General features: G+C 49.9%; 1 protein-coding gene across 3 annotated transcripts in view; it reads left to right on the forward strand.

Moving 5' to 3' along the window:
• The window catches only part of otud7a (OTU deubiquitinase 7A), a 29,244-nt gene that overhangs the window by 2,542 nt on the left and 9,994 nt on the right, over positions 1–16,708 (forward strand). Inside the window, exons 1-9 of one of the 3 annotated variants that reach the window (XM_076138657.1) lie at positions 5,316–5,695; positions 5,807–5,993; positions 8,250–8,365; positions 10,159–10,312; positions 12,710–12,895; positions 13,013–13,231; positions 13,901–14,002; positions 15,209–15,336; positions 15,871–15,983. In XM_076138657.1, the coding sequence (XP_075994772.1) occupies positions 10,228–10,312; positions 12,710–12,895; positions 13,013–13,231; positions 13,901–14,002; positions 15,209–15,336; positions 15,871–15,983 (833 nt within the window). In that variant the 5' untranslated portion in view covers positions 5,316–5,695; positions 5,807–5,993; positions 8,250–8,365; positions 10,159–10,227. Of the gene's footprint in view, positions 1–5,315; positions 5,696–5,806; positions 5,994–8,049; positions 8,162–8,249; positions 8,366–10,158; positions 10,313–12,709; positions 12,896–13,012; positions 13,232–13,900; positions 14,003–15,208; positions 15,337–15,870; positions 15,984–16,708 lie in introns of those variants that run through there. The other 2 variants (XM_076138666.1, XM_076138649.1) reach the window with 2 other exon arrangements.

Consider the following 16,708-nt stretch of genomic DNA (forward strand, 5'->3'; position numbering starts at 1 on the left):
TCATCATTATCATCATCATCATCATCATAGCTGGATGACCACTGGCTCCTGAATGTTCTTCTTCTTCTGCGTGTTTGTCAGAGGCTAAACAGCTCCCTCATTCTGCGGCGGTGTGGTGGTTGTTAAATGTTTGTTCAAGAGATTAAAACGGCCAATTCACAACCCTAACTGCTCATTTTAATGGTAAATCATCATAATTCGGCCAATTTGATACTGATGAGTTAGAATTCTCCATTAGGATTAACAGAATGTAGGCTGTGGTGTTCAGAGCGCCACATAATGAGAGGATTTGCATAGAAGGGAGTGTTTTGAGTGTTTTATTCTATTTATATGTGATAGTCTTAATGCCATGGATGTCCGGTGCGTCTATCAGACCTGTGCTTCCTGTTTCATGCTGCATTCAGGGTCTGTCGGCATGAAAATGGAGCTTCTTTACACAGTGCAGACACACAACAACTCACTATCTTCAGGTTTTGATGTTGTTAGCCGTTTCTTCTGTCCCTCTCGTGCTCCGACCCTCATCTACAGCTGCTTTAGTGCTCCATCTTCCTCTTCTTCTTCTCCCTCTTCCTCTGTGTTGTGGTTCTAAAGCTGAGGCATCGACACAGAGGCATTTTTCTGTCCTTATACAGATGTGACTGTGTGACTGTGTGACTGTGTGTGTGTGTGTGTGTGTGTGTGTGTGTGTGTGTGTGTGTGTGTGTGTCCTACACCTAATTGCGTTTTCTTGCTCTACTTGTCTGGGAGCCGCCTGGCAGCTCACGGGCCGTCCACCGTCCTGCCGGCGGTCAGCGAGGGAGCAGTTTGAGAACCGTGTCTCTCCCGATGCTGCCGGCGACTCCTCTTAGCTCCACGCCGCCCGTCCGTTCCGTCGGCCCTCAGCGTGCTGTAGGTCACTTTCCTCCATTCACAAAAACCCCAGCACAGCACCGGCCCCCCACAGGCGAGGTCTCCTCCGCTGTGGTTTGGGTGCGTTTGGTTTGTTCTCCGGCCCTGCAGTTTATTTTGGACAGAGGAGATTAGAAAGAGGAAAATGCAGGTGAGACACAATCCTGAGAGAAGAGGAGAGGAGCAGCGCTGCTTTGTTCACTTTGGGCTGCGTCATTCATTTTCTTAAGCAGAGGAGGAAAGAAAAAAACACTCCACTCTCTCTTTCTGTGTTCTTCCTTCGTCTTCGTCTTCGTCTTCATCTTCATCTTCATCGTCACAGCTCCTTTCATCCATAGGTCACGATTCTCATACGTTTGGAAAACCGAACCCCTACGTTCCCGTTTCTTCTCCTTCCTGGTGACTTTCTTCCCCCTTGTCACCTGCCTGTTTCTCAACCTTTGGTTCTTGGCCTCACATGGGGCCGTCTGATACACGTGTGGTCTGATCCATGCCTGTAAAAATAGACCACAGGAGTTACACACAACATGGAATCACGCTTGATGTTGGGAGTTCCTGTTGGGAATTCTCAGGCCAAATTAATTTAAATTCTAAAACAAATCCATTAATCTAAGGCCGTAAAAAGATGAAGACATTTTGTTTGCACCATCAGAGCAGTAATCTAATATGATTGACTGATCTGGTCTGAGTGCACTGGGGGGACGTGTCATTCATTTATTGTTGACATGTTCTGTTTTGGACGTCAGGGTTCGTCTCGTTCGTCTCAGTTTGCGTCTCTCTCACAAGGAGACCGAGTAGTTTTGGTGGCCCAGGATTTGCCGTTAAAATGGCGCCACACACCCATCACAAGTTCCCCCGCAGCCTCAGATGATCGCTCGTCTCCTCAGAACAAAACCGAGACCAAACCCTCAACCACCTCATTTACATTCTGAAACAGAGAAACAGGAAGTCGTCTCTTCACAGATTCAGAGTTTGAGAGTTTCTTTAGCTCATCACCGGGTTCACACGCACCTGAGGCGCTTTCACATGAGAAATGATTTAAAGTTCATTTCTGCCATCGCACACACTTACTCTCACACACACACACCCTTAAAGTAAGGCCCTACTGTACAGCGCAGGTGTGTGTGATCTGAAACTCTCCTCTGACGTCATGTGATCCTCCTTTCTGCATTTCTGCCAGGGATTCAGATTTTCCTTTTTGTTTTGTTTGTCGCACTTTTGGCTTCAGAATAACTTCAGACCTGAGACGATCTGCACTGAAGGAGGTTTCCATGTTTTTATGGAACATGGAACCAATGAAGTAATCAAGTTGACAAAAGAACAAGATGCCTTATTTATGCCTTTGTCTTTCTCTCTCTCTCTCTCTCTCTCTCGCTCTCGCTCTCTCTCTCTCTCTCTCTCTCTCTCTGTCTTTCTCTCTCTCTCTCGCTCGCCCGCCCGCTCGCTAGCTCGCTCTCTCTCTCACTCTCTCTTTCTCTCTTTCTCCCTCTCTCTCTCTCTCTCTGTCTTTCTCTCTCTCTCTCTGTCTGTCTCTCTCTCTCTGTCTGTCTCTTTGTCTCTCTCCCTCTCTTTGTCTCTCTGTCTTTCTCTGTCTCTCTGTCTTCCTCTCTCTCTCGCTCTCTCTCTCGCTCTCTCTCTGTCTCTGTCTTCCTCTCTCTCTCGCTCTCTCTCGCTCTCTCTCTCTCTCTCTATCTCTCTGTCTTTCTCTCTCTCTCTGTCTGTCTCTCTCTCTCCCTCTCTCTTTGTCTCTCTCCCTCTGTTTGTCTCTCTCTTTCTCTGTCTCTCTGTCTTTCTCTGTCTCTCTGTCTTTCTCTCTCTCTCTCTCGCTCTCGCTCTCGCTCTCTCTCTCTATGTCTGTCTCTGTCTCTCTGTCTCTGTCTCTCTCTCTCACACACACTCTCTCCCTGTGTGTGTGTGTGTGTGTGTGTGTGTGTGTGTCTCAGATCGGCAACACCAGGTGGCTTAAAGCAGTCACTCTCTAAATCTCACATGGGATCAGAAGATAAATATTAAGGCCTTAATGTCTTGATGTCCTGGCTTGAAACGCTCCTTCGTGTAATTGATATAGCTGCCACATGCTGTTTGTACCTCATATACACGCACGCACGTGCACACACACACACACACACACACACACACACACACACACACACACACACACACACACACACACACACACACACACACACACACACACACACTGTTGATGTCAGGGATGTTACGTTTCCCCGGCTTCGTCCACTCATCAACAGGAAGCTGAGAACCTTCTGGATGACCTCTAAGTGGCAGCTGTGTGTTGGAGAGGAGAAACTGGGGAAGGAAGGAATGGAAGCGCTGACATTTGAAGGAGCGGCGCTCGTCTGCCTCGGCCCTCAGCGCCCGGCCGGCTCTTTGTCTGTCTGGGTGCAGCTCGTCCTGCTGGAACAGAAGCGCCCGAGACAATTGCTTTGGTCTGGCAGGTTTATGACGTTGTTGTGTAAATTCTGTTCCTCGCCATTAAGATTACACAATGTCCAGCTTGTCACTGTTGTGTGTTTAAGCTTATAGATACAACAGCTGTTACTGTAAAACTGATAAATGACAATCCTGCAGGAGGCTGGCTGGCGGCCGGAGCTGCTGAAGTGTGTATAGGGTTTGTGGAGGAGCCCCGTCTGCCCGTCTGCCCGTCTGCCCGTCTGCCCGTCTGCCCGCCTCGCCCCCCTCCACTGCAGCGTTAATTGAAATTTACCTCAAATATTAATGCGATGATGCATTTAGTGCAAATTGACAGGAAGTCTCTTTTTTGTGTGTGTGTGCGTTTGCTGTGCTGGCACTGTGCAGCATAGCCATGAGATGTAAAGTGACATTATTGCTTCCAGCAGCATATTCCCAACGTACAGGCGCCGCTCTCCGTGAGGTTAGAGAAGAATTAAGAGACGGAGAGGGTCTGTGTTTGTGTGAATGAGTGTGTGTGTGTTGTGTAATTGCAGAGGAGAGGTGCAGACCCGGCAGTGTCAGGGGCTCTCTGCCGTCTGATGCCTGACACGTGACAGCTCCTCCTTTTAGTCCTGATTGGGACGGACGTGAGAATCAGACGCGTGTGTGTGTCGGTGTGTCGGGGTGTCGGGGTGTTCTGAGGTCAGCGCGGGGAAACGCAATCTGCAGGGCCGAAGCCTGGAAGGCCGGGAAAGTCCCATTAGCTAACAGAGCATAATGGAGGGATGAAAGAGACTCGGCACTCCAAGCCGGCAACTAGAGAGAGATAAAGAGAGAAATGGAGCTCTCAGAAATCAAAATGGCTTGATGAGCCGGTGCTGTCTGAAGAGCTCTCTCTCTCTCTCTCTCTCTCCCTCTCCCTCTCTCTCTCTCTCTCTCTCTCTCTCTCTCTCTCTCTCTTTCTTGCCCTCTCTCTGACATAGAAAGTCCCAACCTCTGATTGAGACGGTGTCACACATTCCGCAGCCCGCCCGTCTCCCATATCCTCTCGAGAACTGTGCATACATATGTGCATGGCACGTACACACACACACACACACACACACACACACACACACACACACACACACACACACACACAGAGCAGCTTGTCATTGTGGGAGGAGGAGGAGGGACAGAGTTTTTGAGTTGAGTCTGACTGACTGATATGAAGGCTGAATCATGAGTGTGTGGACATTCTGCATTGAGAGTGACTGATGAGTTTGTTCCTCTCAGGCAGTGCTGCTCAGTTTGGAGTCAGTCAGACGAATGTTTTATTATTCAGTGATGATTTGAGGTAGAAGTCGTCCTTGGTTGTTTCTTTGGTTCTAAGCTCAGCAGAATAGAATGTAGAAACAATTCTGATCAGTATTTCCACCAGATTCTGCTTCTATTCAGTGAATTTCATCAACAGCACCGTGTAAACATCACTATCTATTACATTATTATGATTTTTGTCTGTCTGGCAGTAGAGGGATCAGACCGGTTGGCTTTGGGTTTGAGCAGAACACTCTCTGCCCGGCCCGGGGCTCTCTCAGCACGGCTCAGAGCCCAGTGCAGGCTCAGGTTTCCTCTGGATCCACTGTCTGGACGCTGTGTCTGCTGTGAGCTGCTGCCAGATTAATAACATCACCATAACACCTGTCCGTCAAACAGCAACTCACTCTCACACAGGGGTAAAAGAGAGGAACACCCAAAACAAAGAAAGACGAGGCTTTGAATTTCTGTTATCTCAGTCAGATTCTGTCCTGTGTGACCGTATTCTATAGATCCTGGTTGCTTACATCACCGCATTTCATTAATATTAAAACACAGATATAAATTTTTCCTGGAGCTTTAAGTTGTGCTGAAAGTTTCCGGCCCACTCTGTGCACTCTGACACACGGCCCAGCTATAGAATCACCCCCGATGAGAGCTGCCAAACAGCAATAACAGCATCTTCACAATGTCACTTATCACAGCGCGTCTATGCTGCGGCTGCGGCCATTAATGAGCTGCAGACGCAACCGTTTACTGCCCAGGTAATGGAAGAGATGGAATGCAAAGAGCAGAGTTGAAGTGTTTGTAGGTGTGTAGTACAGTGCGTGTGTGAGTAGTCTTCCTTCCTCCCTCCCACCTGCTGTGCGCCACACACTCATACACACACACACACACACACACACACACACACACACACACACACACACACACACACACACACACACACACACACACACACACTTACTCTTACTCACCCATTACCGCAAACGAGCCATAAACCTTCCCACAGTGGGACCGTAGCGGGAATCGTAGTAGTAGTTGTGTTGATGACGTTCCTCTGGTGAATAAGCAGGATTACTCACCTCAGCTCCAGGTAGATTTGACCCCAGGTGACCTTTGTTATGATTCAAAACAGTATGAATTGTCTATATGACTCATGAAATGTCTCATAATGTTTTTTTTTCCACTTTGTTTTCCTCTAAAGACACAACTGGTTGATGGTGAAGGTCCACGCCTTAAGAAAGGGAAGTAGTAGGCGTGGGGCGACTCTGTTAGAGTGTGTGTGGGACGGGGTATTTGCATTTCATTATTTATTTAATGTCCTCACCAAGCGACAGTGAGCGTAGAGAGTGACGGTTGAACAGAGAAGATCCTCCTCAGACCGAGAGAAGGTCAGTTTGATTTTATTACTACGATCCTGTGTTACACATGAAGGCCACATAATGAGGCCCAGATCCACTTTGTGTCTCCTGATCTGCTGGTTTGTTGAGTTAAATGTGTCATGTTGTCTTTTGGTTAATGATCACAGTTTGAGTCTCTTCGCTGTATAAGAATGCTGTTTGTTTTTGTGTAAATTGCCGATGTCAGCAGTGTTCTCCACTCCCAGCATGGGAGACCAGCAGGCACCCAGGGGAGTTATCATCAGCTGTTCTTTGTGTATTGTTATGCCACCATCTAAAAATCCCAGCTATTTATGAAGAATGTGTTTGAATGTGCAGCTTCGTCATACGTGTGAGGCTGAAGCGGCGCGAACGAGATCAAATGAGCGAAGCGTTTGAGTAACTGGAGGCCGTTGGGTTTTACAGCGCCGCGTTTGTAGGTTTGTCGTTCCGCACGGCGATGCTGCAGGAGTCCTCCGGCGTGCGTCGATGCAGGCGGATGATGAAGAGACGCGTTCTTTTGTCTCTGTGTTTACTGTCTACAAACGGGCCCTCGTAAATATGAAGGGAATGCGGGCAGAGTGCTCGTAGCTCAATGGGCCATGGGTAGTAAACAGCGTGTGTGTGAGCCGTGTGTAAGTGTGTGTGCCTTCTTAAATACAATGAAGAAGAAACACAACTTTATTCAGCATAGTTATGAGACACAATTAAGCAGATGTGTATTGAAATACTTTTGGGAATGAAGAGAAAAGGTGTGTGTGTGTGTGTGTGTGTGTGTGTGTGTGTGTGTGTGTGTGTGTGTGTGTGTGTGTGTGTGTGTGTGTGTGTGTGTGTGTGTGTGTGTGTGTGTGTGTGTGTGTGTGTGTGTGTGTGTGTGTGTGTGTGTGTGTGTGTGTGTGTGTGTGTGTGTGTGAGAGAAGGCAACACAGTGTTCCGGGCAGGGATTGATGCTGGCAGATTGTACAAATAATCAATCGTGTAGGAACCTTTTTTTTTTTTTCTCCAGTGTTCACGTCAATTATGTATGAAGGATGTTCCAGTCCCACTTAGCGGCGCAGGAAGTGAGTCAGGATCTGACACTGGCCTGTGTTGTGATGCGGGGACGCGTAGGCTGGTGAGGTTCCCCGGGGAGGACCGCCACATGTCCACACGGAAAGTTTCCAGCGTCCGAGCTCACATGCTGAACTCTCTCACTCTTTCCATGTGTGTGTTGTCTCCACACACGCACGCACACACACACACACACACACACACACGAGCTGGTCACTCCTCTGCCTGCCGTGTCGTACAGGATCTGGGTAGAACACGGCGACCCGGCATCGACCTTCTCTACCTTTACTGGCATCAGCATGTAAGTGTTGTGAGACGGGAGCGCCGATCGTGAGAGCTGAGGCGTTGTTTCTTTACCACGGTGGCGGCGGCGGTCGGCTGCAGGAGTCGCTTACAACGTTTTCTCAGCGAGCGAACCAGAAAATGTGTTAATGCAAACATAACTGGCTCCACAATGCAGAGGGGGCGGGGTTAGGGTTACAGTTACATCAGCAGCATCTAAGGCAGCGGTTTGTAAAGCGTTAGAACCAAACAACATCTCAGATTAAAAACCAAATCGCTTCATCAAGTGGAAACAAACTCACGCACACACACACACACACACACACACGCACACGCACACGCACACGCACACACACACGGGCGATATGGAGTGATACTGTAGAGGTGTGAAAGGTTACCAACACCCACACACCCACACAGTACACAGAGGCTGGGTTGGGCTCTTCTCAACAAATGATTCAATTAAAGTCTTATAATCATTTGAATGAAAAATAAATTAATCTGAATTAATCATTACAATTTCTACAGATACAAATTTTCCTTCTCTGTGGAAATTTCATTGCACAGTTTGAGAACCACTGATGTCACAATGAGTCCTCACACGTTTAACTCTCTGTGGAAATTTCCGTCGCCACTTCAAGTAACACATGTGATTCTCTCCTCACAAACAAAGGGACCTGATTGGTCGAGTTAAACGGTCATGTGTGTTCACTGATCTGTCATAAATACTGAGATGTTTCTGCTCACACACTCACACACTCACAGTCACTAAGCTGTCCCTGAGTGATGTATGTGACGATGCAAATGATGCTATAATAAGTGACATTAACACACTGCAGTGGTCACAGGTGTGTGTCTGAACTGAGAACTGAGCGCTGGGACTTTCGACTCTCAATATTCATCATGTGTGTTTGTGTGTGTGTTTGTGTGTTTCAGGGTTCTTGACGTCCCCACTGTCTTCCTGCAGCCATGGACTAGAGCAGCCCGGTCCCCCCGACAAGTCCCGTGGTCCTCAGATGGCTTCTCACCCCCCGTCGTCACAAATACAGAAAGTAGGTTTTTTTCTCGTGGATTCGCCCTCGCCGCCGCAATCGACCGTAAAAGCGGAACAAACCAGGTCCTCTTAGCCCCCGCGGTGTTTTTGCATCAGCTGGAAGATCCTGCAGCGGCGTGATTCAGCGTCATAATTACCTCCCACAGGGTAAACGGCCTGAATAGGTTTGATCTCAGGGGGAAAGATGAGGTCACGACTCGTAACGCTCACCCACTCCTGTGTCTTTCTCCTCACCATCACACCCGCATGGCTTTTTCTGCTCTTCAAAGCAATATCATGATTCACATCTGATGGGTGGCCTATTATTCTACACCCCCACCTCCCCCCCTCCCCCCCTCGGGCTTTGTAATTATACAAGCGTGTGTTTTCTGTTCGGGCCTCAGTTCATCTATTTGGCTTTAACACCTTTTGAATTCTTCTATAATGACTGAAAGAAGCTTAACAAACAATTAATTGCCTACCTGATGATAATGGAGTCACTTTCGTTCTGATGATGATGATGATGATGATGCATGAACAGTGATGCTATGTTCCGGCTCAGTGGTTCCTGTAGTTAAAGTCTGATCATGCAGATGTCTGACAGTAACTAGGTCAGCGAAACTACACGGTATCTTAAGTGCAGCTTTGACTCATTAATAATGCAAAATGAGAGATAAAAGTTTTGCGGCTCTAACAAAGATATTTTCCCTCTGATGTCGACGGCGAATTAGCGTCGGGCTGTCTAATGAAAAGCGATTTGTTTTGGTTAGGAGTGCTGGCTTTCCTGTTAGGACGGTCTCTGATTACGGAGCTGTGTGTGTGTGCGTGTGCGTGGGCGTGTGTGCGTGTGTCATATCTGGGAGCAGATCACAGCCTGATAACCTGCTCATCCTGCTGTAACCCAGCTCTTCAATAAGCTAGGAGGATAGAGATCTGAGCCGCTAACAGGCTTCATCCTCAGAGACACACAGGGTTTGACAATGAGTCCAAACGTGTCGGACAGCCAACATCTGGACGTGTCTCACTCTCGGGTCAAAGCGGGCTCTGACCCAGGGACCCAGGGCTTCAAACCTGTGGGTGTTTGTTTCTCCGCTAACAAAGCTAGGAGCTCCTCACACAGCCCACACAGCCGCGAGTGGAATGAGAGCTATGCAGGGAGTCCAGCATTCCCCCGGCCCAGGGAGTGGACGTGCGTGGGTCTGAGCAGTGTTTGTTTATGACCTCGTATCAAGGCGACGCTTGTTGATCATTAGCGTCTGAGTGCCGCGTCGCCGGCCGTACAAACACATTCCCCAGCGAGGACGCATGAAAAGGACATCAGGCTCATTTTGATCGACTTCGCACACAATCGCCGCCTCATCCTTCAGTCTGAAACTCAGAGGCGTGGTGGAGGTGATTTAAGATGCCGGATCACACACGGGAGCGGGAGCCACTGCTTGACCCTCCGTGGCAGGAAGGAGGTTTATTGTTGTTATGATGGCGGGCGGGCGGCGGGCCAGAGGCTCCTCACACAGGCAGGTGTGTCCTGCTCTAGACCTCTGGCTGCGTTGTTGATATTACATCTGTGCTGCTGGATGTTATGAGGAGTGTTAGTAAGAGGAGGAGGAGCGACACACACACACACCACACAGAGAAGGATCCATAAGATGAGGCAGGACACACGAGTGGAAGCAGGACGAGGGTGCAGATAAGAACAAGAGCGGGAGAATCCATTCACTGTCTCTCACGGGGGAGGGCGGGGTTAGTGACTGATGTCTGTTTCCGTCCTGGACGCTTTAAGGACGCCTGTGTGTCTTGTGGTTCTTCTTCCAGATGAGAACGTGAAGGCTGGCGTCCACCAAGGCCACCGCTGCACCCTGGGCAGCGTACACACATGATCACATGACTCTGGACATGGACGCGGTCCTGTCAGACTTTGTTCGGTCCACAGGGGCAGAACCGGGTCTGGCAAGAGACCTGCTGGAAGGTAAGAGAACACACACACATACACTCACACAGCGCCTGGTGCCATCGCGTCAGGAGACGGGGGGGGGCTGTGAAATTTGGGAATTTCTAGTTTTGATTGCGCTGCTCCCTGTTGTGTCACAGTGGCAAAGAGGAGAAGGGAGAGGAAATGAGGGGAAAATGAATGAAGGGAGAGGAAGGGAGGGGAGAGGAGAGGAAGGGAGGGCAGAGGAGAGGAGGGAGGAGGGCAGAGTAGGGGAGAGGAGAGGATAGGAAGGGAGAGGAGAGGAGAGGAGGGGAAAATGAATGAAGGGAGAGGAGGGCAGAGTAGAGGAGGGCAGAGTAGGGGAGAGGAGAGGAAAGGAGAGGAGGGGAAAATGAATGAAGGGAGAGGAGGGCAGAGGAGGGGAGAGGATAGGAAGGGAGAGGAGAGGAGAGGAGGGGAAACTGAATGAAGGGAGAGGAGGGGAGAGGAGGGCAGGGAAGAGGAGAGCAGAGGAGAGGAGGGGAGAGGAGAGGAGCAAAGGAGAGCAGAGCAAAGGAGAGGCGAGGGGAGGAGGGCAGAAGAGAGGAGAGGAGCAGAGGAGAGGAGGGTAGAGGAGAGGAAGGTAGGAGAGCAGAGGGCCCTGCACCAGCGAGTCAGCCTGCTGATTTAGAGGGCAGTGTGACGGTTTTACGAGTGCGCTCCCCAGGGAGAGCTTTGTGCCCATTCATTGGAACTCATTGAGGACCGGAGTGCTGCTGGCACTTGTATAGCTTACATACAATAGCACTCTGCTAGAAAAATACGAGAGCAAAAGTGCACACAACAACAGAAATGTGGCCGCTCGCTCAGTGGAATCTGTTTCTTTATGTCCACACTGACCAGCGGCCAAAGCCTCGGCGCCCCGGGATTCTCATCCAACCACAGCGGAGGAAGCTTGAGCACCGCATTCACCGCATCACCGTCACACACGCCGCTCATCTGACCTCCATTAGGATAGGACAGGAAACTAGCGCTCGCCGTCTGTCCTCTTTATTCTGACGTTCGGACGCATAGCAGCATATTTGTTAACAGACAGAGACACACACACACACACGTACACACGTCGTGGCTGCTCCCCTCTGAGTCAGGATGCTGTGTGGGGGCAGGAGAGCAGAGAGACAAACAGGCAGAACACGTGGTGCTTCCCCCTAGAGGCCGGGACCTGAAACTACACCACATTTAGCAACATTTTATATTGGTGAATTATATTGAGAGAGAATATTAATTAAAAAAAAATATCATAATGATTCTCTGTAGAGTGCAATATTCTATTTTTTCTGTTTCTTTTTTAAAAATGAAATACAGCCATTTTGATGTCACTTCAAGCGTTAATCTGCCTGACTCACCTTTGTTTCCGTGTTACCGAGTTCATGTCGGTTCATTCAAACTCCTTTATGTTCCTCTGAGCAGGAAGCAGTGATGCGTTTGAAGCCACAGTATCTGTAAAGGTCAGAGGTTAATGTGCGGTCAAACTGTAAAGTGTTCTGCTGACGTGAGCAGTTTCAAATGGAAGACTGAGCCGGACATTATCCCGGCCCGGCTGCTTTACGAGTCTAAAGTTGAGCTTGTAGTGACCAGACATAATGTGCTGAGTGGTTGATGCCCAACTTTTTCTATTGTATTCCTGCGTGTGATTAGATCCAAACGGCAGAATCGGTTTAGCATCGATCGGAGTGGGAGACAATGATGAGTGGAGCCTGGTTTCCTCTCCAGTCTGAGAGAATTCCTGTCTGGAATCCTCCCCTCTCTCTCTCTCTCTCTCTCTCTCTCTCTCTCGTTCTCTCGTCTCTCACACAGGGAGGTAATTAATGCGCTGCCGTCTCACGTTACGCACCGGCGCGCTCTCAGGTTTGTAGTTGTACGCCATCACGTGATTTTCCAGCTTGGTTCTGCGGTCGTCTTAATAACATCGAGATTCATGTTAGAGAGACACACACACAACCCAGGCGTGTGTGTGTGTGTGTGTGTGTGTGTGTGTGTGTGTGTGTGTGTGTGTGTGTGTGTGTGTGTGTGTGTGTGTGTGTGTGTGTGTGTGTGTGTGTGTGTGTGTGTGTGTGTGTGTGTGTGTGTGTGTGTGTGAGAGGCTGTAGGATATTGCTGTCAGACTATTAAAGGATCCGTCTCCTCTCACGATTTTCATTTCTTTGGCACTGCCCGACCCCGAGTCATTCACCTTCTGCAGCATGTTTTCACTCAGGCGACACGTTTGTTGAGTTTGTTGAGGCTCATCACTTCCTGTCTGGGGATTTACCAGTATTATAGTTTGTAACATTTAAATGGAATGAGGTCAGGAAACATGGAAATGGGAAATGAATGATGCTGAAATCCGGGCGTTTCCCTTCACCTTCTGTTCTATCAGCGACCTTTAACCCGGCTTGTGTTTGTGTCCGGCAGGTAAAAACTGGGACCTCAGCGCCGCCCTGAATGATTACGAGGAGCTGAGGCAGGTCCACACTGCCAACCTGCCGCAGGTCTTCAACGAGGGTCGCTACTACAAGCAGCCAGAGGCTCGTGACACGCCCACACACCTCAGCAAGATCGAGCGGCCGTGCGCGCAGAAACAGGAGGACAATGCACAAGGTCCGACGCAACATTCACGCTTCACAACGCCGAAGCAAGATTCCACCTCCTACTCGCCTCTTACTCATTCTCCTCCCTTTGTCTTCTTCTTCTTCTTCTTCTTCTTCTTCCCTGCAGAGAAGCGTCTGTCCCGGGGGATCTCCCACGCCAGCTCGGCGATCGTCTCGCTGGCACGCCTACACGTTGCCAGCGAGTGCACCAGCGAGCAGTTTCCTCTGGAGATGCCCATCTACACATTCCAGCTGCCGGACCTCAGCGTCTACAGCGAGGACTTCAGGAGCTTCATAGAGAGAGATCTCATCGAGCAGTCCACCATGATGGCTCTGGAGCAGGCCGGTGCGTAACACAGATATGTCGTATCGGATGATAGGGAAGTACAAATGCAGCAGCAGCCGTCCCTCCTCGAGTAACGGGAGCTTACACACTTCTGTAGGAGAGAAGCTAAGTGGTGAAGGTTCAGATGTCTCAGCTTCCTTCACTCAGCCTCTCTCCCACAACACTGCTCCACAATTTGGGGGGCAGAGGAATATTGGAATTCGGGATTTGTTGTTGAATTATGAGCCGTACAAGTGGAGCAGTAGATCAGACAGGAAATCAAAAAATCCTCTGACCAAGAAAAACGTCAACAAACATCAACATTCCAAAGCTAAAATCATCAGTGAGCAGTAAATCATTCAGTGGCTCCTTCTGAGCTTCTGAGCTTCAATAAATGATGCAGTCGGGCTCAGAGCAGAGCAGAGTGAGGCTGCATGCAGTGGAGCTGCGCCGCACCGCGCCCACCGCCTCTGAGCGCCGCCGTCCCTCAGGGAGACGCAGGTTGTAGGAGGATAGAGATGGAGCGGAGACATGAGGGAGGACAGGAGAGACGGGAGAGAGCGACAGGAGGGAGGAAGGCCAACAGGCAGAGACGCACAAATGTCATTGTGTATGCATGTGATTGCCCCCCTACACACTGATATTTCAATACGAGTCATTAAGGAGGTGTGTGTGTGTGTGTGTGTGCAGGTCGTCTGAACTGGTGGTCCACCATGTGCACCAGCTGTAAGAAGCTCCTCCCCCTGGCCACCACGGGGGACGGAAACTGCCTCCTGCACGCCGCTTCTTTAGGTGAGCCGCCGCCGCCGCCATCGCCTGACGCCTAAACTCACAAACCTCAGCTGCTGCTTCCTGTTGGCGACGGAGGCGACGTCTCATTTAAGAATCTTTGTGTCAGACTGGGAGCTGTTTTGTAGTCTCGTTGTATACGAAGTGTGAAGAGCGCGCACACACACACACGCACACAACACACACACACACAGACACACACACAGCAGGGTATATTCCAAACAGACCATATGTTAAGGATACAGTAGGCTGATGTGTGATTCTGTTTATTGTCTCCCCGTGTTTACGTTCTACGTTTCAGTTCTTAGCTCAGACCTCTGCTTCTTCTTCTTCTTCTTCTTCTTCTATGGCAATCAAACCCTTTTCCCGAGTTGACAGATGGCTTCAATGAGGAAATGGGAAAAATGCAAAGGGTGCGTGTGTGTGTGTGTTTGGAAACCGAGCATGACCGATGTCCAGTTTCCTCTCAGCGACTCACCGGGTTACTTTGCCTGTGGGGCGTTTGGGATGTTAATCATTTGCCTGAAGCCTCACGCCTTCAGAAAGCAATGGAGGCTTGAGGGTGAGGTCATCACTTAAGAGGTCATCACTTAAGAATGTGCACTTACTGTACATCGGGCGTGTTTGAGCAGATATCCTCCCTCCTGCGCTCATTACATCGTCCATTTCTATTCTTAAAGGAGAATTATTAGAAATGGGAGAAGGAAACGGGAGCGAGGGGGCTAGATGGGAGGGAAGGAGGGAAGTGACAAGTGGCAAGGATGGGAGGAGAGTGACAGTCTGCGAAAGGGTCCGGGACGGAGGGGAGACGCAGGAACGCCGAGGGTTCGAGGCTCCAGAACCTCGGATAATCCACAGTGACAGACAAGCGAGACCCTTAATGAGCCGTGACAGACGTTTGGAGATATGAAGTGAAAAAGAAAAAAGGGGGAGGGGGGGTGAGGTCGTCCACAGAATGATTCATCAACCTGATTATGTACGTTGGCGTGCTGGTGGGAAGCGAAACAGCTCCTCTGACTGTCACGCCTGTCACTCCTTCCTGTCAAATTAACCAAAAAATGTCAGAGAATGCTGCAAATCTGCTCCAGACTGTGATGTTATTCCAGTCGCACAAATCCTCTTCCTCCGCTTACACGCACTAATGATGTAACCGTGTGTGTGTGTCTATGTACGTGTGTGTGTGTGTGTGTGTGTGTGTGTGTGGATCAGGGATGTGGGGCTTCCACGACAGAGACCTGATGCTGAGGAAATCGCTGTACACCATGATGAAGAGCGGAGCGGAGAGAGACGCGCTGAAGAGGAGGTGGAGATGGCAGCAGACGCAGCAGAACAAGGAGGTCCATACGTCACCACACACCTCAACCACACCAGACGCTCCTCACTCTCCCTCCAGTCCACCCCTCCCTGAGTCCCACATTTTGGAATTTTTGCCTGGAGGAGAATTCAGGCGTTAATGCATTTAAATCCTCCGCACACACACACACACACACACACACACACACACTTCCTCTCTCTCTCTGCCGCCGTCCGCTTGATGTTCCCAGATTTTATTAAGTGTTTGCTAATCTTAGAAAATGTGTCACCGAAGATAGGTCAGGTGAAGAAGTAATCCACGCTCTGGTATTATGGTGAGAAGCGTTTCCGGGTGCCCGGGGCCCTCCGGTGGGCCCGGTCTGAGTGTGTATCCCACTGCTCCCTGTCAGAAAGAACTTTAAAGCACCTTTGAGAGAAATGCTGATCTGTGTGGGTGAACACAGCGTCAGGGGATCATGTTTCTAGGTGTGTGTGTGTGAGTGTGTGGGTGATTGTAAGCATGCTCTTACCAGATTTTTTTCGTTTTCTGGTGTGTGTGTGTGTGTGTGTGTGCACAGTCGGGGCTGGTGTACACCGAGGAGGAGTGGGAGAGAGAGTGGAACGAGCTGCTGAAGTTGGCCTCCAGTGAGCCGCGCACTCACCTCAGCAAGAACGGGAGCACCAGCGGAGGGTGAGCCAGCACACACACACACGCACACGCACGCAAACACACAGGCACACTAAATGTTCCCTTCTATCGCACCGCCTTCAGCCAGAATCCGGGGAGGTTTTTCATCCGAAATGATTTGGGAACAAAATAGGCCAGGAGGAGGAGGAGGCTCGTTTCTCATCCTAACATCACACACACACACACACACACACACACACACACACACACACACACACACACACACACACCGTCTTGTACGTGAAGTCGCCACAGGAAGCTCACGATGAAAACAAAAGTGACCTTTTCACCCAGACAGGAAACTCATTGTTCCCTCTTGGCTTGTTGCCTTTTCAAACGATCGCAGAGATTTAGTGACATCATTAAAGCTCATATGAGTGTGTGTGTGGGATACAGTGCCACCTGCTGGCTGCTGTCAGTACTCATCCTTCCTGGTGTCACAGCCCTCCCCTCCCCTCCCCTCCCCTCCTCCCCTCCCCCTCCTGTTACATAAAGACGTGTGATAGTGGGTAGTGGGTTTATCTCAGGCTACTCAGGCAGATTGGAAACTAACTCTGGTTTCCTTCCACCCACGCACAGAAACCTCGCGGTTTCCTCTCTTTCCATGTCGAAGTGAACAAACACACTCTCAGTCACTCACACGTACAGAGTGGCGCCCTGACATCGATCGGCCGCAGAGAACGACGCCCTTTATCGCACATTAGATCTCAGTTAATTAACCCGGAATG

Source organism: Genypterus blacodes, unplaced genomic scaffold (genome assembly GCF_046128005.1).
Source record: "Genypterus blacodes isolate CSIRO-AG114 ecotype Tasmania unplaced genomic scaffold, CSIRO-AGI_Gbla_v1 ptg000015l_1, whole genome shotgun sequence".
Taxonomy (NCBI): domain Eukaryota; kingdom Metazoa; phylum Chordata; class Actinopteri; order Ophidiiformes; family Ophidiidae; genus Genypterus; species Genypterus blacodes.